The sequence below is a fragment of the Trachemys scripta genome, chromosome 6 (genome assembly GCF_013100865.1).
Source record: "Trachemys scripta elegans isolate TJP31775 chromosome 6, CAS_Tse_1.0, whole genome shotgun sequence".
Lineage (NCBI taxonomy): Eukaryota > Metazoa > Chordata > Testudines > Emydidae > Trachemys > Trachemys scripta.
In genome coordinates, this window is record NC_048303.1 from 20,002,089 (window position 1) to 20,022,694 (window position 20,606).

At 42.6% G+C, this 20,606-nt stretch overlaps 1 protein-coding gene across 4 annotated transcripts in view; it reads right to left on the reverse strand.

The window, feature by feature from the left end:
• Positions 1 to 2,055: 2,055 nt before the first annotated feature.
• PDZD2 (PDZ domain containing 2) overlaps positions 2,056 to 20,606 on the reverse strand; it is a 192,957-nt gene continuing 174,406 nt past the window's right edge. For all 4 annotated transcript variants that reach the window (XM_034773801.1, XM_034773800.1, XM_034773799.1 and 1 more), the window contains 5 exons: positions 19,609 to 19,726; positions 12,875 to 12,976; positions 9,069 to 9,339; positions 5,184 to 5,318; positions 2,056 to 3,557 (listed from right to left, as the gene is read on the reverse strand). In XM_034773801.1, the coding sequence (XP_034629692.1) occupies positions 3,391 to 3,557; positions 5,184 to 5,318; positions 9,069 to 9,339; positions 12,875 to 12,976; positions 19,609 to 19,726 (793 nt within the window). In that variant the 3' untranslated portion in view covers positions 2,056 to 3,390. The remainder of the gene's footprint in view (positions 3,558 to 5,183; positions 5,319 to 9,068; positions 9,340 to 12,874; positions 12,977 to 19,608; positions 19,727 to 20,606) is intronic.

Genomic DNA, 20,606 nt, shown 5'->3' on the forward strand with positions numbered 1-20,606 from the left:
TCAGGACCCTAGAAAAGTAATAGTTTATAGTGTAATAAAGAATCATTCCTTGTAAATTTCAAAAGAGTACTGTAGAGACATCTGTTCCTAGAGAACAGTAATGGGTACATGTCGTAAGATCTGCTTAGCCTGACCTATTAGTTAGATTTCTTTGCATACCTACTAATTTCACATTTCCAATCCATATACTCTCACTCTACATTAAGTGCATAGCAGGATTTCATTTGCACCATGTGTTGTACAACTCTTATTTTACCTCTACAAGGTGAAGATTGAATACAAATGACCATTTTCTCCACTCTTTCCTTTTCGAAAGGAGATTCTTAGAACACGGACTTTTAAATTGATGAGTAACGTTACCTCGACACAATTGCTGAAAAATTCTATTGTCATAATTTGAACCCTAGTAGAATCAATACAGATCTTCTGTTTCCTATCACAAAACATAGCTTTGGCAAGAAGAATGATCACATGGCTTAATGTGTCAGGGTTAAAAAGTAATTATACATCAAACATAAAACTATCATTAGAACTGTATCATAATATTCAGAACATGTTAATAAACCATAGCATTTAAATGTTAAATCCATCATTCCTTTAAATTACATTTCATATTTTATCACACACACAAAAACCCACATAGTTGATGTGGGCATTTGCTCAACATATATTTCCAAGTATGTGTAAAATAAAAGAGAGTATTTGATAATGGAAAAATGAAAGCGTTATAAATCACTCTCAGACAGTGAATAGTACCTGCAAATAAGTGTCTGAAAATTATATTATTCACTATATATAATTTTCAAGACACACCTCGAATTCAGTAAGCTTAATGTACAAGATGAAAAGCTTCTTCTTTGAGTTCACACTTAAGTGTGGGATCTGTATGCTTCTTGGTTCAGAATTTAGTGAAGTTCTAATGCTGCATTGGAAAAAAATGCCATTTTTCAAAACACAATTGTGGTTTACCATTTTAAAATAGCAAAATGTCAATCCTGTACTGTGTGTGTGTATACATATGTGTGTGTGTGTGTGTGTGTGTGTGTGTGTGTGTGTATTCACTATACTGCATTAAACTCTACATGCATATTTATGTATCTACTATACATACTGTTTGTCTAACTTTTTCAGATTTTGATCATTCCTGAAAAAGGCATCACAGTTTAATTGTCATATTTTCTCCCTGTTTTCAGCATAAATTTAAGTTAATCTTTTCCTCCCAACATGGGGCCTGATACCACAGTGAGGTCCATGTGGCTGGAATCCTGCACCCACATTGTTAGCTTTAGTGAGGCTCAAAGTTGCATTCAAAGGCAGAGCTCATTGTAGGATCAGTGACAAAGCGAATCCAATTCTGCAGCCACTCCATATGCAGAACTTCCACTAGCTTCATTGGAAATTCTGTGGGCAGAGCATCTGAAGGCCGCAGCCCCGCATTCATCTTTTCAGTACCCAGACGTTGTTGGCATCTCTCCCTAGATAGACACTCTAATGTTCATGTAACTTGAAAAAAATCATATATATATTTTTATTTCTATACATCTCATCTCTGGATGCCACAAGGAACTCGATGCTTTCCATACATCACTAGTTGTATTCTAGCCAGAAACACAACCAAAAGAAAATACTTCATTCAGTAAAGACTATTGACTATAAAATAATTTGAATAAATACATGTGAATATGGTATAAACTAGAGATTAGTTCCAGCTACAACATCTGGGTCCCGTCCAGACCTTTTCAACACCACATATCCAGCGAACACGCGTTATAAATATTGGGGCCATTTGCAGGCTGCTGAGCTGTCTCCAGGTTTGGATTGGGAACACCTCTATTGGTCAGGGCTGTTTTTCTGGTTTTGGGCCCATGACAATTTCAGGACACTGGACCAAACAACTTGTTCTCACTGTTGGGGATGATGGTTCCTTTTTGCTTTGTCACTTGTGTGTTATCCAGTCATCTCAAACTTAAGCAAATAAATTGTTCTAACCTCTCATACCATATTCTTTCTTCCCCTCAAACAGCGTACTATAAATAATACACAGGAAAACAACTGTTATAGATACATGCTTTGAGTATTGGTGAAAAATCCAGGATAAGTATAGGTGACATTCAATTGTTTCTACAATATGGTTTTTCAGCTAATGAGTTATGATCTATGCAGATAAAGCCAATTCCATAATTCAGAATCCTCATCAAACAGTCCATTACCCACTCAATCCAAGACATATTTACAATATGCACGCTGGCACACATGCATGTGAAAATAAATATTTGAGAAGAAAAGTAACGAATAATAACCACTACCACAAGTGTGGCCGGTTCAAATTTAACTGGGCAAAATCTAGATATTTGGACCCAAATTTTCAAACTTCAGTTTTTAAACTTAGGCAACCGTAATCCTCTTTTAGGCACCTAAATGAAAATGGGTGGATTTTCAGAGGTGCTTCACCCCCACCAACGATAATGGGAACTGTGAGTGCTCAGCATCTTTGAAAGTCAGCCCACTTTTATTCAGGTGTCTAACTTTAGGAACCCAAGTTTGAAAGTTCAGACTGCAATTTTTACACTCCAGTCTTAATTATACCTATAAGTTATACCCAAACTGCTACCATCCTTCCAATCCTCTGCAGATAGTCATCCAACATTTGCGACAGATTTTCTTTTCCTAAACGAAGGTCTGCACACAGACTTCTAATGTATTAATATGGTGTGATATTCAGATTTAATGATATGTCACTGAGAGGTGATTTAACAGTGTTGTGTGTTCAGTTCATAGTTTTCTAGATGATTCTGAGCTTCATGATAAAATGTTTGTGGTTTAGATTTACAAAGCTGTGCAAAATTATACTTCTTTTTGTCATGCCTCTTTAGCAAAACTGCACTTAGAAGAATAAAGTGAGATTGTTCCAGACATTCTCCTTTTATAACAAATACAGACTGGACCCCAAGTCAGTGTGTTGAAGTCAAGTTATAGCTAAGTAATACAGGATACAGTCAAAAAACCCATCCTCATTAACAGGATAGCAACAAATGAGTTATGTTCCCAATTTCCAAAACACTAAAAATATTAGGAACAGGCAAAACATTTCAAACAGAATCTGCTAAAAGGTTTTGAAGTTCCATTAAAATACCACCTGACACAAAAGTCCTCTTACTGTTTGGCTTCTTACATCCTGGGACAGTAAAGTTTATAAAAACACTGCATGAAACAAATATGTTCCTTGTTTGCACATCCCAGTGCTCCTCTGATGCTTTTAGCATGCCGCTAGAGAGCATGAAGTCACTTCTACACAGCTTCAAAAATGTAAGGACAGCTTGAAGTCTGTTTTGAAAGGACTTCTAATGAACATGTTGCCTTAAACAAGCGTAGCTAGAAATAGTGCTTCTGTCATACTGAAGTTCTATGCTTTCTGATCAGCAACTGAACTGGTCCCTCTGGGACAGATTTAATGATGTTCCAGGCATCGTAGTGCATGAGACCAATCAATGATTTTCCACTAATGGCAACAATTTCATCTCCCGCTTCTATTTTTCCAGCTTGCTCTGCAGCGCCACCTATGAGCACATAAGTTACAGTCAATATAAAAACAAAGGGTTTGCTTTCCACTGTGGCAAATGGGAAATAAATGATTCTTCTAACAATGCCAATTGTATTATTAATCCCTGAGGCTCAGCATTAACAATTTATTCCAACATCGTGCACACAGTCACAGTAAAGTGTTAACGTAGCTGAGATAACGTTAAATTCTGGTTGTTTGAGATGTGTAAAACAAAGCTTCTGCTGAGATTAATTAAGCAATACTAGGGCATCAAAACTGCTGTATATTGGCTCCAATATTTTGTAAGAAAACCTGTTGAATTAAATAAATGTGCATGTTCACATGGACAAAAATAGTTATTTCCACAGAAAATGTAACAGGCCATTTTCTGCCCAGTATGAACCTCAATGGAATTTTAGCATTTTATTCTCCAGAGGATAAAACAACGGACTCTAAAATCGTTAGTGACAGTGAGGAGGCAAACCAAGGACAATAAGCTTTAGGATACAGACAGAGGCAAACTTCCTGTCCAGTTAGAAGCCATATGTTAGTGATAAAGTGTACTTTCTCTATGACGATAACGTAGCTGTATCATCATGTATCAAGAAACACCAGTAGGAGTTGTAATTAATGACATAAATGGGAATGTTCCAAATAATCACACAATGATGGCACCATACAAAATGAAAAGTGACCCTCCCCCACAAAATAAATGTTTAAATATTAAAGGTTAAAAAGTGAAACTGATTTGTGGCTAGGCCATATAGATTTCACTTTGACTCTTTTCCCTTATAAGAGAATAGGAACATGGGGCCTGATCCTGCAAGATGCTGAGCATCCTTGGATCCCCCCCAAGTCAATGGGAGCTAAAGAGGCTTAGCTCCTTGTAGGAGGCACTCGGCTTTTCACATGATCATATCCATAAGAGCCAGGACTAAGCCATATGAAAAGTACAGGGAAGTACTGGGCATTGGTTTCCATTCTGCATGCAACACATGTCAGTTTAACCATCTGGCTGACAGGCAGAGCATCCAAAAATGGCAGTTTTCCAATGCACATGCACTGTGTATTGTACTCTTGGGAGAAGGCTGATCACTGTGCTCTGAGTACCTGAAGCAGAAAATTAACACCATATTGTAGATAAAGAACTTCAGAGGAAAGCTCAACAAAAACAAAAAGAGAGAAAAAGAGGTAAAAAGTCAGAGCAGGAGAAGTAGTACTGTATTTGAGAAGAACACAGAACCATGGTTTCACTGCGCTCTCCTTCACCGTAAGTGTCCGCTTTGCTTTTCACAGGAATGGGAAACAACAGATGAAATGCTAGCTTTTATAGAGTACTGTTGTAATGCTAGATGAAATGATGTTGCTGGCTGCCGTTCAATATTTACGGTAACAGGTAAGCCCAGCACATAATCACAGCACGCTTACTCAATCTTTCCACATTAATCCTACAAACACTTGTTAGCAGGTGAGGTACTTACTACCACAATCCGTGTTTTTAAGATTAGGCCTTTAGTTATTAAGAGGTATAGAATGCATTACAAAATAACTCAGCTCCGTAATTATCCAGTTCAACCAAGTTGGAACAACGTATAGTAGAAGAAAATGGGATTATAGCCATGTAAATATATTTTCCAAATACCTTTAAATATTCTTTTTACAAGCAAAGGTCTGTCTCCAGAAATTGAAGCTTTTCCTCCATCAAGGCTGAACCCCAAGCCAGCAGAGGTTTTCCATAGTTCAACAGAAACGACATCACTCATATCCACATTTGGACCTGCAACAGAATACACCCAACATTTTGTTATTGATCTATAATTCTCACTTCTTTGCTGTGGTGAGAAAATGATCCACAATTTAATTTCTACTAAAACTGCAACATGTTTTCAGTCCATTTTTTTTAAGGGCATGTGCATATTATGCCGTTAACCCACAGTGGCCTGTGCAGGTCAGTTTTTGCAATGTGCAATTACCCATTAGGTGTGGAGCAGTTCAGATTTCTCATGTTCAACAAGGATGTGCCTACACATTTTTGTGGGTGACATTAAGGAGGCCTGCTGAACATTTGCCCAACGGGATTTAGTAAAAATTAATTAAAAAAAACTGAAGTGTTTAAAAAAAAAATCACAAGAACAATGAGCTGCAAAACTTTATAGTCTTCAATTTGATATCACTTATTTAGGTCTTGGATGACGGGTTTCTAAAGAGCAAGTCTGTCCAAACATTAATTTGATCAAAACCCATTCACTTTCTCTCTTTTTTTTAAAGGAGGGTTTTTTAATATACTGACTTGTGTGAATTTATGCTCCTGCTCTCTAATCAATGGATATGTCAGATCTCTACCAGTGGGTGTATGCGGTCCTCTAGCAGCTGGACCACAGAAGTTATAAACCATAATACTGCTACACCTAATAGAAATTATGCCATAGCTCATGTAGAAATGGCCCCATGAATTTGGAACAAAGGAGCAGATGTGATTTACCTTGATTTTAGTAAGGCTTCTGTCATAGCCACACATGACATTCTCAAAAGCAAACTAGGGAAGTGTGATCCAGATGAAATTACTATAAGATGGGTGCATAACTGGTCAAAAAGCCATACTCAAATAGTAGTTATCAGTGGTCCACTGTCAAACTGGTAAGGTGTATCTAGTGGGGACCCACAATATTTTCATTAATAACTTAGATAACAGAATGAAGAGTGTGCTTTTAAAATTTGCAGATGACAGCAAACTGGGAGGGGTTGCTAGCACTTTAGAGGGCAGGATTAGAACTCAAAATGACCTTGACAAATTGGAGAATTGGTCTGATTGCAACAAGATAAAATTCAATAAAGACAAGTGCAAAGTACTGCACTTAGAATGATAAAAATCAATGTACAACTACAAAATGGGGGAATAACAGGTGAGGCAGTGGTACTGCTGAAAAGGATCAGGGGTTTATAGCAGATCACAAACTACATACAGGTCAAAAATGTGATGAAGTTATGAAAAAGGCTAATATTGTTCTGGGGAATATTAACACAGGAGTCTCGTATGTGATACACTGGAGGTAATTGTCCTGCTCTGCGTGGCACTGGGAGGCCTCAGCTGGAGTATTCTGTCCAATTCTGGGTACCACACTTTAGGTAAGATGTGATTACACTGGCAAGAGTTCAGAGAGCAACAAAAATGATAAAAGGTTTAGAAAATCTGACCTATGAGGAAATGTTAAAAAAAAAAAACGTTCATGTTTAGTCTTGAGAAAAGAGTAATGGGTTTAATCTGCAGGAATGGAGATTTAGGTCAGATATTGGGAAACGCCTTTGAACTACAAGGGTTAGTTCATCTCTGGAATATGCTTCGAAGGGTGGTTGTGGAATCGCCATCACTGGAGGTTTTTAAGAACAGGTTGCACAAACACCTCTCGGGGTGGTCTGGGTTTACTTGGTCTTGCCTCAGCTCAGGGGACTGGACTTGATGATTTGTCAAGCACACCCTTCCAGCCCTACATTTCTATGATTTATGTTCTATTCCCTGCCCCAGTGACTGTCAAATTTATACAGCCACGGAATTATCATAATTTAGTGCCAATTGTTGACTTGAAAAACTGTACCTTAGGCATCTGAGAATGAGTTTTGCCTAATGGGAAGGTGCTTATGTAAATGTATGGGCTAGTGTCCGTTTGTCCTGGGGGAATTCTGCACTACTGTGCAATGCAGAATTTGTGCAGAATTCTGGGTTTCCCCCACAGAATTGGGGCTGCAGAGTTGCTGGTCACCAGTAGGGGCCACTGGACCCTGCAGAGCCCAGCTCGCAGTGAGTTGTGGGCCCAGCCCAGTGGGGATAGAGGCTGCACAGTCTGGCTGCCGGCCTGATCCTCATCCTCCCAGGGACAGGAGAGGGCCTGGGAGAATTTTTTCTGTGTGCAGAATTTTTTGGCACAGAATTCTCCCAGGAGTAACAGCTGAACTCTACAGCATGGACTCTAAGTGAGATCATGTTGCTCTCTAGTAGCTGCAGCCTATGCACCCTTCAGCTCAAGTGGCAGGAGCACTTTTGGAGCAGAAAGTCAGGGGGTCCATCTACAGTGATGTCCATTAAGTCTATGTGGCCATAAAATAGTTACAGAAAGGCCATTCTAATCAAGATGGCATACTACATCCTGATACATGTTGTCTCCAGAGACACCTCTGCATCAAAATGAAGATACCAATAGGCTGCATATTAAAATGTCACGGGCTGCGTTTAATCTGCAGCATATACTTTGACCAGCCCAATTTGGTAATAAATTATATCGGGTGTAAATCTGCATGGTTCCATTGAAAACAATGGAGTTACACCAATTCACAGGGCTGAGGATCACATCCATTTATTTATAAAGTGATTCCTCTGTCTTTTACAGCTATTTGGATGCTCTATTGTGATTCAGGATAAAAATACTAGAAAGGCAAGAAAAATACCAATATAGAAAAAAACAGCCTCAGCTAAAGCCTTGCACTGACAATTTCCAAAGTGAGTCACTGACTTTTCTGTGCCGCCATTTCTTTGTGCCCAGCTTGACCTGAGCCCCTGGAGCGCTAGTGGCAGATCACCCCGGAGGGATGCTGCATTATCAGATCCCTTGGCGATGACAGTTATTCGTCATCACGGATTGATTCCTCTTCTCCAGGCTGGGGGGGGTCGCTGCTGACTGTCACAGAATCACTGAAGTGCAGCCCCAGAAACACCAGCAATATTCCTGAAGCCACAGAACATTTTCAGAAAATATCAGCTGACCAGAATGGTAAAGTGTCCTAGTTCTAAAACCAGGAGACCCATTCAGAACATCTCAAGTATAATCTCAGCTCCAAAGCAAGGCCATGTGCCCGTTTGGAACCTATTCATGAGGAAACTGATACCCACTGGGACCATGAGCTGTTAAACTGTCACTTTTCCCCAGTCTCATCTTTGGAATGGATTGGGATTTGGTTAGATCTCTCTGTTTTCTGTAATATCAAAATACCTTTCTTGTATATTTTCATAAAAACATCATAAAAATTAAATTCTGCCATTTCATAGATCAATTCCACTCCCTGTGAATAATAAACTGTAGTTCTAGGCTCGGTTTCTTTGTTTTTGCACTCCCTATTGCTATTTTAAACGCCTTCAAACACACAATCCCCAACTTCATCCTGGATTGGACGAGTATGTGTAAATCAAGAATAGTTTGTCTTTTGCCAGAAGGTTATGAAATAATCATTTTAATTATAAATAGGAGTCCTGTTAGACCTAATGCAAGCCATACTGAAATCAATGGAAAAACGGCGATGAACATCAACGGGAGTTGAATCGGGCCCTAAATGTTCATCTAAGTGTCTACCTATTTATGATGGCTTCTAAAAATTGCATTTGGGTTCCAAAGAGTACAAATAAAAGTTAAAATTAATTTCATTTGCTTTCTCTGATCTCATAAGAAACAGACACTTATAATCTGAAGCATATGGACATTTTCCCCTTGGTCTGCTCTGCAGCGACTCCCTTCCAACTATTCTTGGACTAAGATCATACCTGTTCCTATTTCCATGGTAACATCCTTTCCAGGCACAAAGTGTTTTCTGCCGGTAGCTGATATTTCAAGTCTGGATGAAATCTTTTCTCTGTCTTTCTTTTTCTCAATGACAATGACTGCATATTTGTGCAGCCTTGCCTGATGCAGAGCATTCAGAACGTCTCCATGGACGGAACCCGCCAGAGACATGCCATTAATTGACAGAATGAGATCTCCACAATGGATAGTCCCTTCTTGAGATGCCACACCCTTTGAAAACACCCTGTGGACCTAAAAGAAAGATTATTACTTAATACTCTGATAGTATCATGAATATGCATAGTGCTGTACAAATCAGATAAAGGTGAAGGCTCTGCCCCCAAAAGCTTACAATCTAAGAGTTTGATATTCTAAACACCATTAGGCATCATGTTTACTCTCAGGTCTTGTCTTCACTGTGGACTAAATCGGTGCTGTTGCAATTGATGCAGTGGCGTCAATTTAGTGGGTCTGGTGAAGACATTATAAGTTGATGGGAGAACGCTGTTCCATCGACTTCAGTACTCCCCCTCAATGAGAGGCTGAAGCTATGTCGACAGGAAAGCGTCTCCCGCCAACATAGCGCGGTGTAGGCACTACGGTAAGTTGATGTAGGCTACGTCGACGTAAGTTACATTACTTGAGTTGTGTAACTTATGTCTACTTACCCTGCAGTGTAGAGAAGGCCTAAGTGAGGATATATCAGTAAAGATTGGGAAATATTAATGCCATTGTTAAAGGGACTGGTGACACCTCATCTGGAATATTGTGTACAATTCTGGTCACTCATGTTTAGGGTCCTATCAAATTCATGGTCCATTTTGGTCAGTTTCACAGTCATAGGAGTTTAAAAATAGTAAATTTCAGTTGTGGGATGGTCACAAGATTATCGTGGGGGGTTGGGGTACTGCAACCCTTACTTCTGCGCTGCTGCTGGCCGCAGTGCACTTCAGAGCTGGGCATCTGGAGAGTGGTGGCTGCTAGCTGGAAGCCCAGCTCTGAAGGCAGAGCTGCCACCAGCAGTGCAGAAGTAAGGATGGCATGGTATGGTATTGCCACCCATACTTCTGCACTGCTGCCTGCAGAGCTGGGCCCTCAGTCAGCAGCCGCCACTCTCTGGCCACCCAGCTCTGAAGGCAGCAGCGCAGAAGAAAGGCTGGCATGGTATGGTATTGCCACCCTTACTTCTGTGCTGGTGGTATACTGCCTTCAGAGCTGGGCGCCCAGCTCTTAAGGCAGCGCAGAAGTAAGTGTGGCAATACTGTGAGCCCCCTAAAATAACCTTGTGAGCCCCCTGCAACTCCCTTGTGGGCCAGGACCCCCAATTTGAGAAATGCTGGTCTCCCCCGTGAAATCTGTTTGGTATAGGCTAAAAGCACACAAAAGACCCGATTTCACAGGAGGAGACCAGATTCCACAGTCTGTGACACATTTTTTCATGGCCGGGAATTTGGTAGGGCCCTACCCGTGTTCAAGAAAGAGGAATTGAAACTGGAATAGGTTCAGAGCAGAGCTACTAGGATGATCGGGGAACCGTAGGCCTATTTTATAAGACGATACTAGCAAAACAAAGGCTGACAGCGGATCTGACTACTCTCTCTAAGTACATCAGGGGATAAACATCGGGGACGAGAAGAGCTGTTAAAGCTCAAGGACAATGATGGTACAAGAATAAATGGATATAAACTGGCCATAAATAAATTTAGGCTGGAAACTAGAAGAAGGTTTCTAACCATCAAAGGAACCTTCCTATCGGAGTAGTGGGGCCACGCAACCCAACTAATTTTAAGATAGAGTTTGATAAATTTATGAATGGGACTATAAGACGGAGCTCCTTGCTATAGGAGAGGACTGGACTCGATGACCCGGAAGTCTCTTTCAGTCCTATGTTCCTATGACGTGTCCCACGCACTATGCCAGGTTAAAGTGTCTGCAGGATTGGGCCAAAAAAACTTGTTAAGCACTTAGTAGATGGGCACTAAGAAGTAGCCGCAGAAGTAACTATGTATTTTACATTGGCTGTTACACGGTCACCTGTGCAGTTTCAAGTGCCTATTTTTGATGATTTGGCTGTTCCAATTATGTATTCACCATCACAGATGTAACGGTCTTTTTGGTTGTGTAAACTATTTTTTTCTTGTAAATATGGAAAATTCTAGAGGTCAGTTAGAGGGGAAAATCCGGAGTAACTCCTTGGGCTCCAGTAGACTGGCTCAGGATTTGGGCTGGTGTAACTGATAAAAGAAAATGGCCCAAAAGCAGCAACTCTGGATTTTTAAAGACTTGTTTACAAGATACTGCGCAGCTGTTAGAGCACTGTTATATGCTTCCTTTCACAAAGGTTCATGCTGTGAATTTGTGAATACAATTCTAGATGCTTATCTCAAGGTATTTCACAGACTCTCTGGCACTTACTAGGGGGAGTGCAAGTCTGTTGGGCATCCCCCAGAGAGGACCCAATGCCCTGCTGCACCTCACCCCAACAGTCTCCAGGAGGAGGCCCTGCTAAAGAACCCTAGGTTTCAGAGGCTAACATTTCCAGGCAGGTTTCAGAGGCAATGTAAGGAGGCACTCCCAGTGAGGAGCTAACTAATTGCAGCTGTGTTTAGGCTCAATATCTTGAAAGAAGGGTTTAACTCTCAGAGGGGAGAGACATAAGGAGGGACTGCTGACCGGAAGCCAAAGCAGAAAGCGCTGGGAAAATGCAGGAGCTACCATGCGTATGTAAGGCTGTAAGGCAGGGGTGCAGCTGGAGACATTGCTGTATTAGTGTCAATTTGGATTAAAACTGAACCCCCCTAATAATGCCCTACCTGGCAGAGGTGTTTGTGTGCTTAAAAGTGGATTATTGGGTGAATTTTTCTCGTTATTTTCCCCCTGATCCTAATATGTGCCCCACAAACAGTCTCATCACCCTGGCAGAGCCTACCCCTGCTCCCACTCAAATCAATGGGAGTTTTACTACTGACTTCAATAAGAATGGAACCAGGCCTCAAATGAGGCACCATTCCTATGGGTGTCACTGTGGTCCAAAATTGAGGCCTGCCCTCCTCCTACTGTCGGCATCTAATAGGTTCATCCTCATAAGTGTGGAATCTAAAACTTTCCCACTTCAGAGGGCTTTTTGCACGGCACATTGGTTCTCCTGCTTTTCTCCATCTTACTGGTTCTACTTTTTGATAGTGTTTCAGTTGTTTGGTATCACTTTTTTATTCCTTGGTATCACTTAATGGCACTTACAATGTCCTGGGTTTAAAAGTACCTTATAAATAATAATTATAATTAGCTTTCACTTGTCACCAAAAGAACTTTGTGAAGCAAAATCCAGAATGTTTGCCTCAGTCTGAAACAGCTGTCCTTAGGTTTACAAAAACATTCCATAATTGGACATTTTATGACAAAAGTTCAAAGGCTGGAAACTGAAATCTACTTACAAAAGCTTACATTTACCTTGAGTATGTGGGATTGGATTTATATCCCTTGGGACTTTGATGCAGTTGATTCCATAGATTAATAATCCAGTCACATATTAATCTAAGAAGCACTTCTAAATCTAGTTTGAAAATGTAATTGTCATCCATCTTCAGTAATTAAAAATATTGCATCAACTTATTTTTCACCCAGGCACTTCCCTCTGATTTCATGATAGCATGCAGCAGCCTCTCAAAGTCCCTGGTTTATGACTCACGACTGCCTTTCAGTGACACTTGCTAGATGAACACTTGATCTAATTTCCAGCTTGCCTTGCAGTCAACTTTGCTGAAAAAGACTTGAAGTCATCACTTACTATGATAGATTTCTGCTCCAGATCTATCCCTCCAGCGACACTAAATCCCAGGCCAGCACCTTCTTCTTTATTCAAGACCACAAAGTAAGCATCTTCTTTGCTCTAACAACAGAACAGAAGGGGGAAAAGGAGGGAAGCCAAAGATCAAGACAAAATACCCACAACGAGGTAAAGAGTCCCAGCATGCCCACACTACTGCAACTTGAGTTTACAGTTTTAAAAAGCGAATGTCGTTCTTGTGAAAGGAGTCAGATTGAAGTCCTGTGTTTATTCACACAGCGGGTACAGCGTGAGCAGCAGTGCAGGCTCTCTCTGAAGACAGTAACGAGGGCTCTTCCAGCAGCCCGACAAAGAGCTGATCGCTGGAAATTGAAGCCAGACAAATTCAGACTAGAAATAAGGCACTGATCTTTAACAGTAAGGGTAATTAACCACCGGAACAACTTAAGCAGGGTTGTGGTGGGTTGTTCATCACTGGGAATGTTTAAATCAAGATTGGATGTTTTTCTAAAAGACATGCTCTAGTTCAAACAGGAATTAATTCAGGGAAGTCCTGTGGCCTGTGTTACACGGGGAGTCATAGTCGCAGAGTTAAGGCCCAAGGGGAACACCAGGTCATTCAGTCTGACCCCTTGTATAACCCAGGCCACCAACACCACTCCACACCCACACACTAAACCCAACAACCAAAATTAGACCAGAGTTTTACAGCACATAGGAGACTAGACTGTTTTATACCACAGGCAAAGAATAGGAGGGCCCATAGTATGCCAGTGCCCAAGGCCCACACAAAGGCACGGAAATGATTAAGCAGCCTTGTTGCCGCCTCAGAGCCCTGGCCCACCCCTTCCAATGTCCCCTCTCCAGCTGTGGCCATCCCTGATGCTTCAAAGGAAGCAGACTAAAAAAAAAAAACTCAGAAAACATGGGGCGAGGGATCCCTTCCTGACCCCTGCAGCTGGCTGACTGAAATCTTGAAGGTCAGACTAGATGATCATAGGGGGCCTCTTCTGGCCTTATAATCTATGAATCTAAGACACCACCATGGCACCCTATTTCTACCCTGCATGGATCCTCTAGAGCAATAGTTCAGTTTCTGTACCTGGTCAGCTCTTGGACTTCTACCGAAGGGTGTGTCTACACTGTAATCCCTGGGTGTGACTGCAGCTCAAACTGACATACCTGAGCTAGCTTTAATCTCGCTAGCTCAGGTCCTGGAATAGTGAAGCCATGGCAGCACGAGCTTCAGCCTGGCTTATCCCCAGGAGTCATTACCCCAGGGTGCTAAGTGGGTTCGTCCAGCCCACGCTGACGTTCACACTGCTGTGTCTTCACTGCTCCGGGATCCAAGTGAGCTAGATTAAAGCTAGCTCAGGTATGTTACCTTGAGATGCAATCATGTCCCGTGATTAAAGTCTAGGCATACACTATGACTGCCAACAGGAATTGTGCATGAGACCAATTAGTTTCACATAAATCTAGTCACCAGTCATCAGCTGGTGACAACTCTCAGCCATCCCTGACCTGGGCTGAATTCAAGCCAGCGACCAGTAGATAATAGGTATCCTATTGCCAAACCCATGAGCCATCCAGTCTATCACAGTTTCATGCAATATGCTAAGGAAGACTACAATGTACTATATTTACCTTTCAGTACCAACCACCAAGGGAGCTAGTGAACAGGGGTGTTTGAGAGGGAGATCTCCCTGCTGAACAAGGTGTGAATGAGCTTGCTTGGCTTTTTGGCTGTTTGTTTTTCTCTTTCAGGTTACTGAAAGTTGAAGTGTCAATTAGGATTGTGTGTTTAGGGACTGTCTGAGCCTTTGTTCCCTTGATCAGATTCAATCACCCCTTGATCATCTTTGATCCCACTTGCAAGTGAAAAGTTCTATTTTCTACATTATGACATGGGATGTGCAAAAGCAAGACTGGAATTCCACGTACTACAAGGACCGTTCCGCTTCATATCCCAGCAAAGAGCGGAGAGAACTCTTCAGTGATCTGAACACTTTGGGTTAAATTCAGCCTCACTATAAACATGCAGCGCTCCAGTGAAGTCCATGGAGTGGCACCTGCTTACACCAGGGCTGAATGTGGCTTGTAAAACTGATTTATATGAAATGGTGGGCCACCACCAGAGCACAGCGTTTGCGACGCTGGATGAGACCATTTGTCTATCAAGTTGGGTGTCTCGTATTCATCAGTTATTAGGGTGAAAGGAATACTGTTAGGAACAGCCTGTATAGACATTTCCAGTATAAATAAGACAATAAACAATAGTCTGGTGGCAGTAACAAGATATTAACTGGGCCTGCTGCAAATCATTAGGCACTGACACTCTAAAGCAGCATCTGGCCTTGGATCGCTTCCAGCTCTTAGCATTTCCAGGAACTGCCAATGCTTAAATTAATGGCATCTCATTAGAATCGAGGCCCTGACACAGTTTAATCTATTTACCATTATATGACATATTTAGTTCACTGGACTGAAAACGTGTTTAACTCAGAGGGTTGTCTCTTAAATTAAAGCCCCAATCTTAAAGGCATAGTGGAAGCAAACACTATGAAGGGTTGCACTGTAAATATAATGGGCCTGATTCTTGGCCACACTATGGGTGTTCTGTGGCAACTCAGTGGGATTTGGAGGATTACCCTTGTGTGAAGGGCATCCTGGGGAGTGCTGGGCCAGTCTGAGAGCTTGCCAGGGTGGATTGGGAGGGAGCCGAGGTAGACTGCTAAGGTGTTGCAGGGCTGGGGAAGGGGAAGCAGCGAATTCCAGGGGGAGGTGGGGGTCGCAGCAAGTTAGAGACTGCATCTGCAGTGATGCATCAGGTCATTGAGGGAGGAATTTGCTGGGGGTGAGAGAGGAAGGAAAACATCTCCCGTGATGGTCTAGATAATACTTAGTCCTGCAGGGCACTGGACTAGATGACCTCTCGAGGTTCCTTCCAGTTCTATGATTCTATGATGCATCGGAGCTGGAAAGATCTGTGCACAAAACTATTGTCCCCACCCCGCACTGATCACCCAGTATGGGGTGTTCCCTAGAAGAAAATGGATGAAACCAAACATCCCACGGCCCGGTAACCCCTGGCTGCCAGAAAAGCCCTATGGGGCTATGACCAGCTGGTTTAAGTCAGAGCAGCCTTCTGTTACACTGGATGAGAAAACAGAAGACTACAATAATTATAAATGAGTTCAACACTAAAATCCAGGAGGGCCCTCAGCACAGTGTGCTAAATGGAGGGGATTGCATGGTAATATTATCCAGCTATTCTGCGTACACAGTAAGTACGTGGCTGCACATTAACCCCTACTTCTACTTCATATTCTGTCGTCCAGCCCTGCCTGGAATGCACCTACCGTTTCCCCCATCTGCTATTCTGATGTCACCTGCCCACTCAAATCTCAGCTTTTCCTGGTTTCCTAGGACTAAACATCCCAGTCCAGGCACATACACAATCTGAACATTATCTCACGTTCTAAATGACAGACATTTTCTTTCTGCCCATCTGCCAAACTCTCCCCTCACCAAAAGCATGCTCTGTGGCAGGGGTGGGCAAACTTTTTGGGCTAAGGGCCACATCTGGGTGGGGAAACTGTATGCAGGGCCGGGGCAGGGGGTTGGGGTGCAGAGGGAGTGTGGGGTGTGGGAGGGGGTGCGGTGTGCAGGAAGGGGCTCAGGGCAAGGGATTGGGGCAGATGAGGGATGCTGGGTGTATGGGGGGCTCGAGTGCAGACTGCAGGAGGGGTGCGGGGTGTACAAGGGGGCTCAGGGCAGGGAGCAGGAGTGCAAGCGGGGTGCGGCAGGGGGCTCAGGGCAGGGGGTTGGGGTACACAGGGGTGCAGGGTGAAGTAGGGAGCTCAGGGTAGGGAGTTGCGAGGTGCAGTCAGGGGGCTTAGGGCAGGGAGTTGGGGGGCAGGGTGCAGGAGGGGTTTGGGTTCTGGGGTGGCATCAGCGCACACCGGGGCCAGGGCAGGCTCCCTGCCTGCCTGCCCTGTCCCCGGCCCCGCGCTGCTTCAGGAAGCGCTGCAACCCCTGGGGGAGAGAGGGGGTCGGGGGGAGGGCTCCGCATACACTGCCCTTGCCGCGCCTCCAGGTACCTCCTCCAAGGCTCCCATTGGTCGCGGTTCCCTATTCCCGGCCAATAGGAGCTGCAGGGGGCGGTGCCCGGAGGCAAGGGCAATGCATGGAGCCCTCTGCCCCCCCCCACCCGGGGACCGCAGGGATGTGGTGCCGGCCGCTTCTGAGAGCGGTGTGGAGCCCACGACGCCACAGGGGGCAATCCCGCAGACCAGATCCAAAGCCCTGATGGGCCGGATCCAGCCCACAGGCCATAGTTTGCCCACCCCTGATCTGTGGGCTATGGGAGGCTGCCTGCTGACATCCTTGCTTTGCACAGCTACCCCCCATAAGGACATGACATACTATAATACCTTCCATCTGATCATCCAATTGTGCTTTACAGGCATCCATTAATCTAAACTCACAACCTCCCAGTGGGGCCAATAACTATTACTAGCCCTATATTACAAATGAGGAAACTGAGGCACAAAGGGTTCGGATTCCTGATCCTGTGAGGTGCTGCACATCCTCATCTTCCCAAAGTCTCCATCTCAACAGACTGGGCACTAAGTGACTTGCCCAAAGTCACAGAGGAAATCAGTGTCATGGCGGGAAGGAGCTCAGGTCTCTGATTTCAGTTCTATCCCTTAACCACAAAGCTATTCTTTTAAAACCTAGCACTGGTTTAATAATAATAATAATAATAATAATAAAAACCCTGACCTGCACAACAATTATGTTTCAATGTTTCCTTTTTTTCTTGATTTTCCTAATATTTGTTCAGAGATTCAAAGACCCCAAGGGAGTCCTGTGATCATTTAAGTCTGACTTACTGCATACCATAGGCCAGAGAACTTCCCTATAATAATTCCTTTTGAACTATAGTATTTCTCTTTAAAAAAATCCAAACTTTATTTCAAAATTGCCAGTGATGGAGAATCCACCATAACTCTTGGTAAATTGTTTGAATATTTAATTGCCCTAATTGTTTTTGAACACTGGCAGGAAATTCAGCACTGCACAGACATAAAGGAAGAGACAATCTCTGCTCAGAGGAGCTTACAGTCTGAATCAGACAAAGACACCCACATCATATTTCAGTGCTTGTATAATTCTGAAGAACTACCCCATTGTAGACTTCAATCCAGTATGTGATTAGAGTAAAGTTTTCCAGCCTACGTGCCATACTGGCCTTAAATGCGGATATGAGAAACTATGCAGACATAGAGTGCCTTCCAAAAAGCATTCAGTTTTATAAATATTTGAGTTCTCTGATTTTAAAAACGGGCATGAATAAATAATCTCTCTAAGATTCCATATAAAATACTTGAAAGTGCATTTAAATTATTTTTGGCCATGAGTAAAATCCAGTTCTAGTATTTCTGGAAAAGCTGCCAAACCCACCTGGGCTCACCCAGCTCTGGGGTCTCACAAGTTTTAACTAGGCTGTCCTGGGAAAGAGATAAAATCAAGTCACTCTGGGAGGTCCTGGTTCTCCCCATCCCATCTCATATTTAAAACTGTGACGTTCGCAAATAAAATTCAGAAACTTTCCAAATCTACCTCACCAGCCAGTGATATGCACCAGATGTCACTTACACTCACAATTCCTCCCGTACAAAACAACAAGGAGTCCTTGTGGCACCTTAGAGACTAACACATTTATCGGGGCATAAGCTTTCGTGGGCTAAAACCCACTTCATCAGATGCATAGAGTGGAAAATACAGAGACAGGTATAAATACACAGCACATGAAAAGATGGGAGTTGCCTTACCAAGTGGGGGAGGGGGGGAGAGTAGCGGAAGGGGTCCCTGCTAACGAGCAATTCAATTAAGGTGGAAGTGGCCTATTCTCAACTATTCTCAACAGTTGACAAGAAGGGGTGAATACCAAGGGAGGAAAAATCACTTTTGTAGGGCTAATGAGGACAAGTGCTAATCAAGGTGTCCCATTTCAAACAGTTGACTACCACGTGAACACACACACACACACACACACACACTCAGGCTAAATTGGCAACAATTTCACTTGGGGTCCTTTCGGCACCTGGCCACAGAAGGTTACCTTAGTACAGTGCTTGGCCTCCATGGACCAGAGGGGTAGGAGAGAGGAGCCAGGAGCCACTTGCAACATTGGGTGTCCCAACAAGAAGCCATGCTTCATGTTGCTGTCAAGGTGCCAGTGCACATTTAAACCAAGCTTAAACCAGGAACAGTGAGGATTGGCATTTCATATTTGGCTGAGAACTTGGTTTGAGTCAGACGATTGGTTAACAGTGTTAAAGTTGGCCTTCAGCTACTTGCTAGCTCAAAGACTTTCTAAGCTCTGGTAGTGCCTGACACGGAGACATGCTCCACCAACAGATTTGCAGAATAGGCCATTTCACTGTGGATCACAATTTGGGGAGTATGCCAGTAACCTTCATCAAAATAACTTTTAAAAAGCCCTTCAAATGAACTACATGAGTTTATGTTAGACATTCTAAGCTACAAAAGTAGGGGCAAGCAGTGGTGTCATCAATGGTAATAGGTTATCATAGAAAATGGAGCTACTGGATGTATTCTAAAACTGTCTGGAATGGATCTTAACCTGTATTAAAAAAGAACTTACTTACATAGATAACTAAAATGTGGCTAGTGCTTTTAAGTTTTGATCTTCCATTTCTTACCTCTGCTTGTTCTTTGACTTCTTGGAGCACAGTGATGATATCACATTTTGCCTTTACAGATGATAAAACAGATTGCAATTTCTGCTGGTCCAGGGTTGAGACTAATAGCTGAGCCAAGCTAAAAATAATATACACATAAATGTAAAACGCAGCATTATATTTCTGTCAGAATGAAGGGATATGTTTCAATACCAAGTACAGTATATTTCACATTAGCATCAATTACCTGGGCTTTATTTCACCACTTTTGTTACTTTTATTTCTTTAAATGGTGAAAAACATTTTTCAGATGTACCTTCCATTACAGCATCTTCAGTTTAGGCAATTTACACATCTGACTGCACACACAAATCAAGTGGTTAACTGTCGAAATGCTGCATACTGCGAGTGCAAAAAGGGCCTGGAAATCAAGACCTATATCTTTCTTTAAGATTTTAACCACCAACAGAATAAAACAAAGGGAGATTATTTTTAAAAATATTGCTATTAGAGTGTCAGTGAGCTCAGTCATTGCCATGTTAGGAAAGGTGGACTACAGTGACAGGCTCCCATGTAAGTTGGGCAAGGGACAACAATTATCTCATTTTAGATTACAAAAAAAAAAGAGAGAGAGAGAGAGAGAGAGAGAGAGTGTGTTTTAAAGGAAAGAAAGTGAAGGAGGGCTTGAGAGAAGGGAAATGTGGAATTTCTTCTAAACTGCTCAGCACCCTAAAATCCCAATGGCTTCATTTCAGTGTCTTGACCTAAGTGAATGTTGAGGGTACTCAGGAATTTTCAAAAGGCACTCAGCACCTCATGGGATCCAGCCCGTTTTATACAGGGCATTACAGACACTACTGAAATGCAGACACTTCTGCAGTGTTCCTCATCAAAACAGCCATAATATACAATACTTCTCAAAAATAAAGCTTGAGAAACACTGTGTCCAACTGATAAAGGAGTGAGGACTTGATCTAAAGCCATTCCATTGAAATATAATTAACTTCAATGGGCTTGCG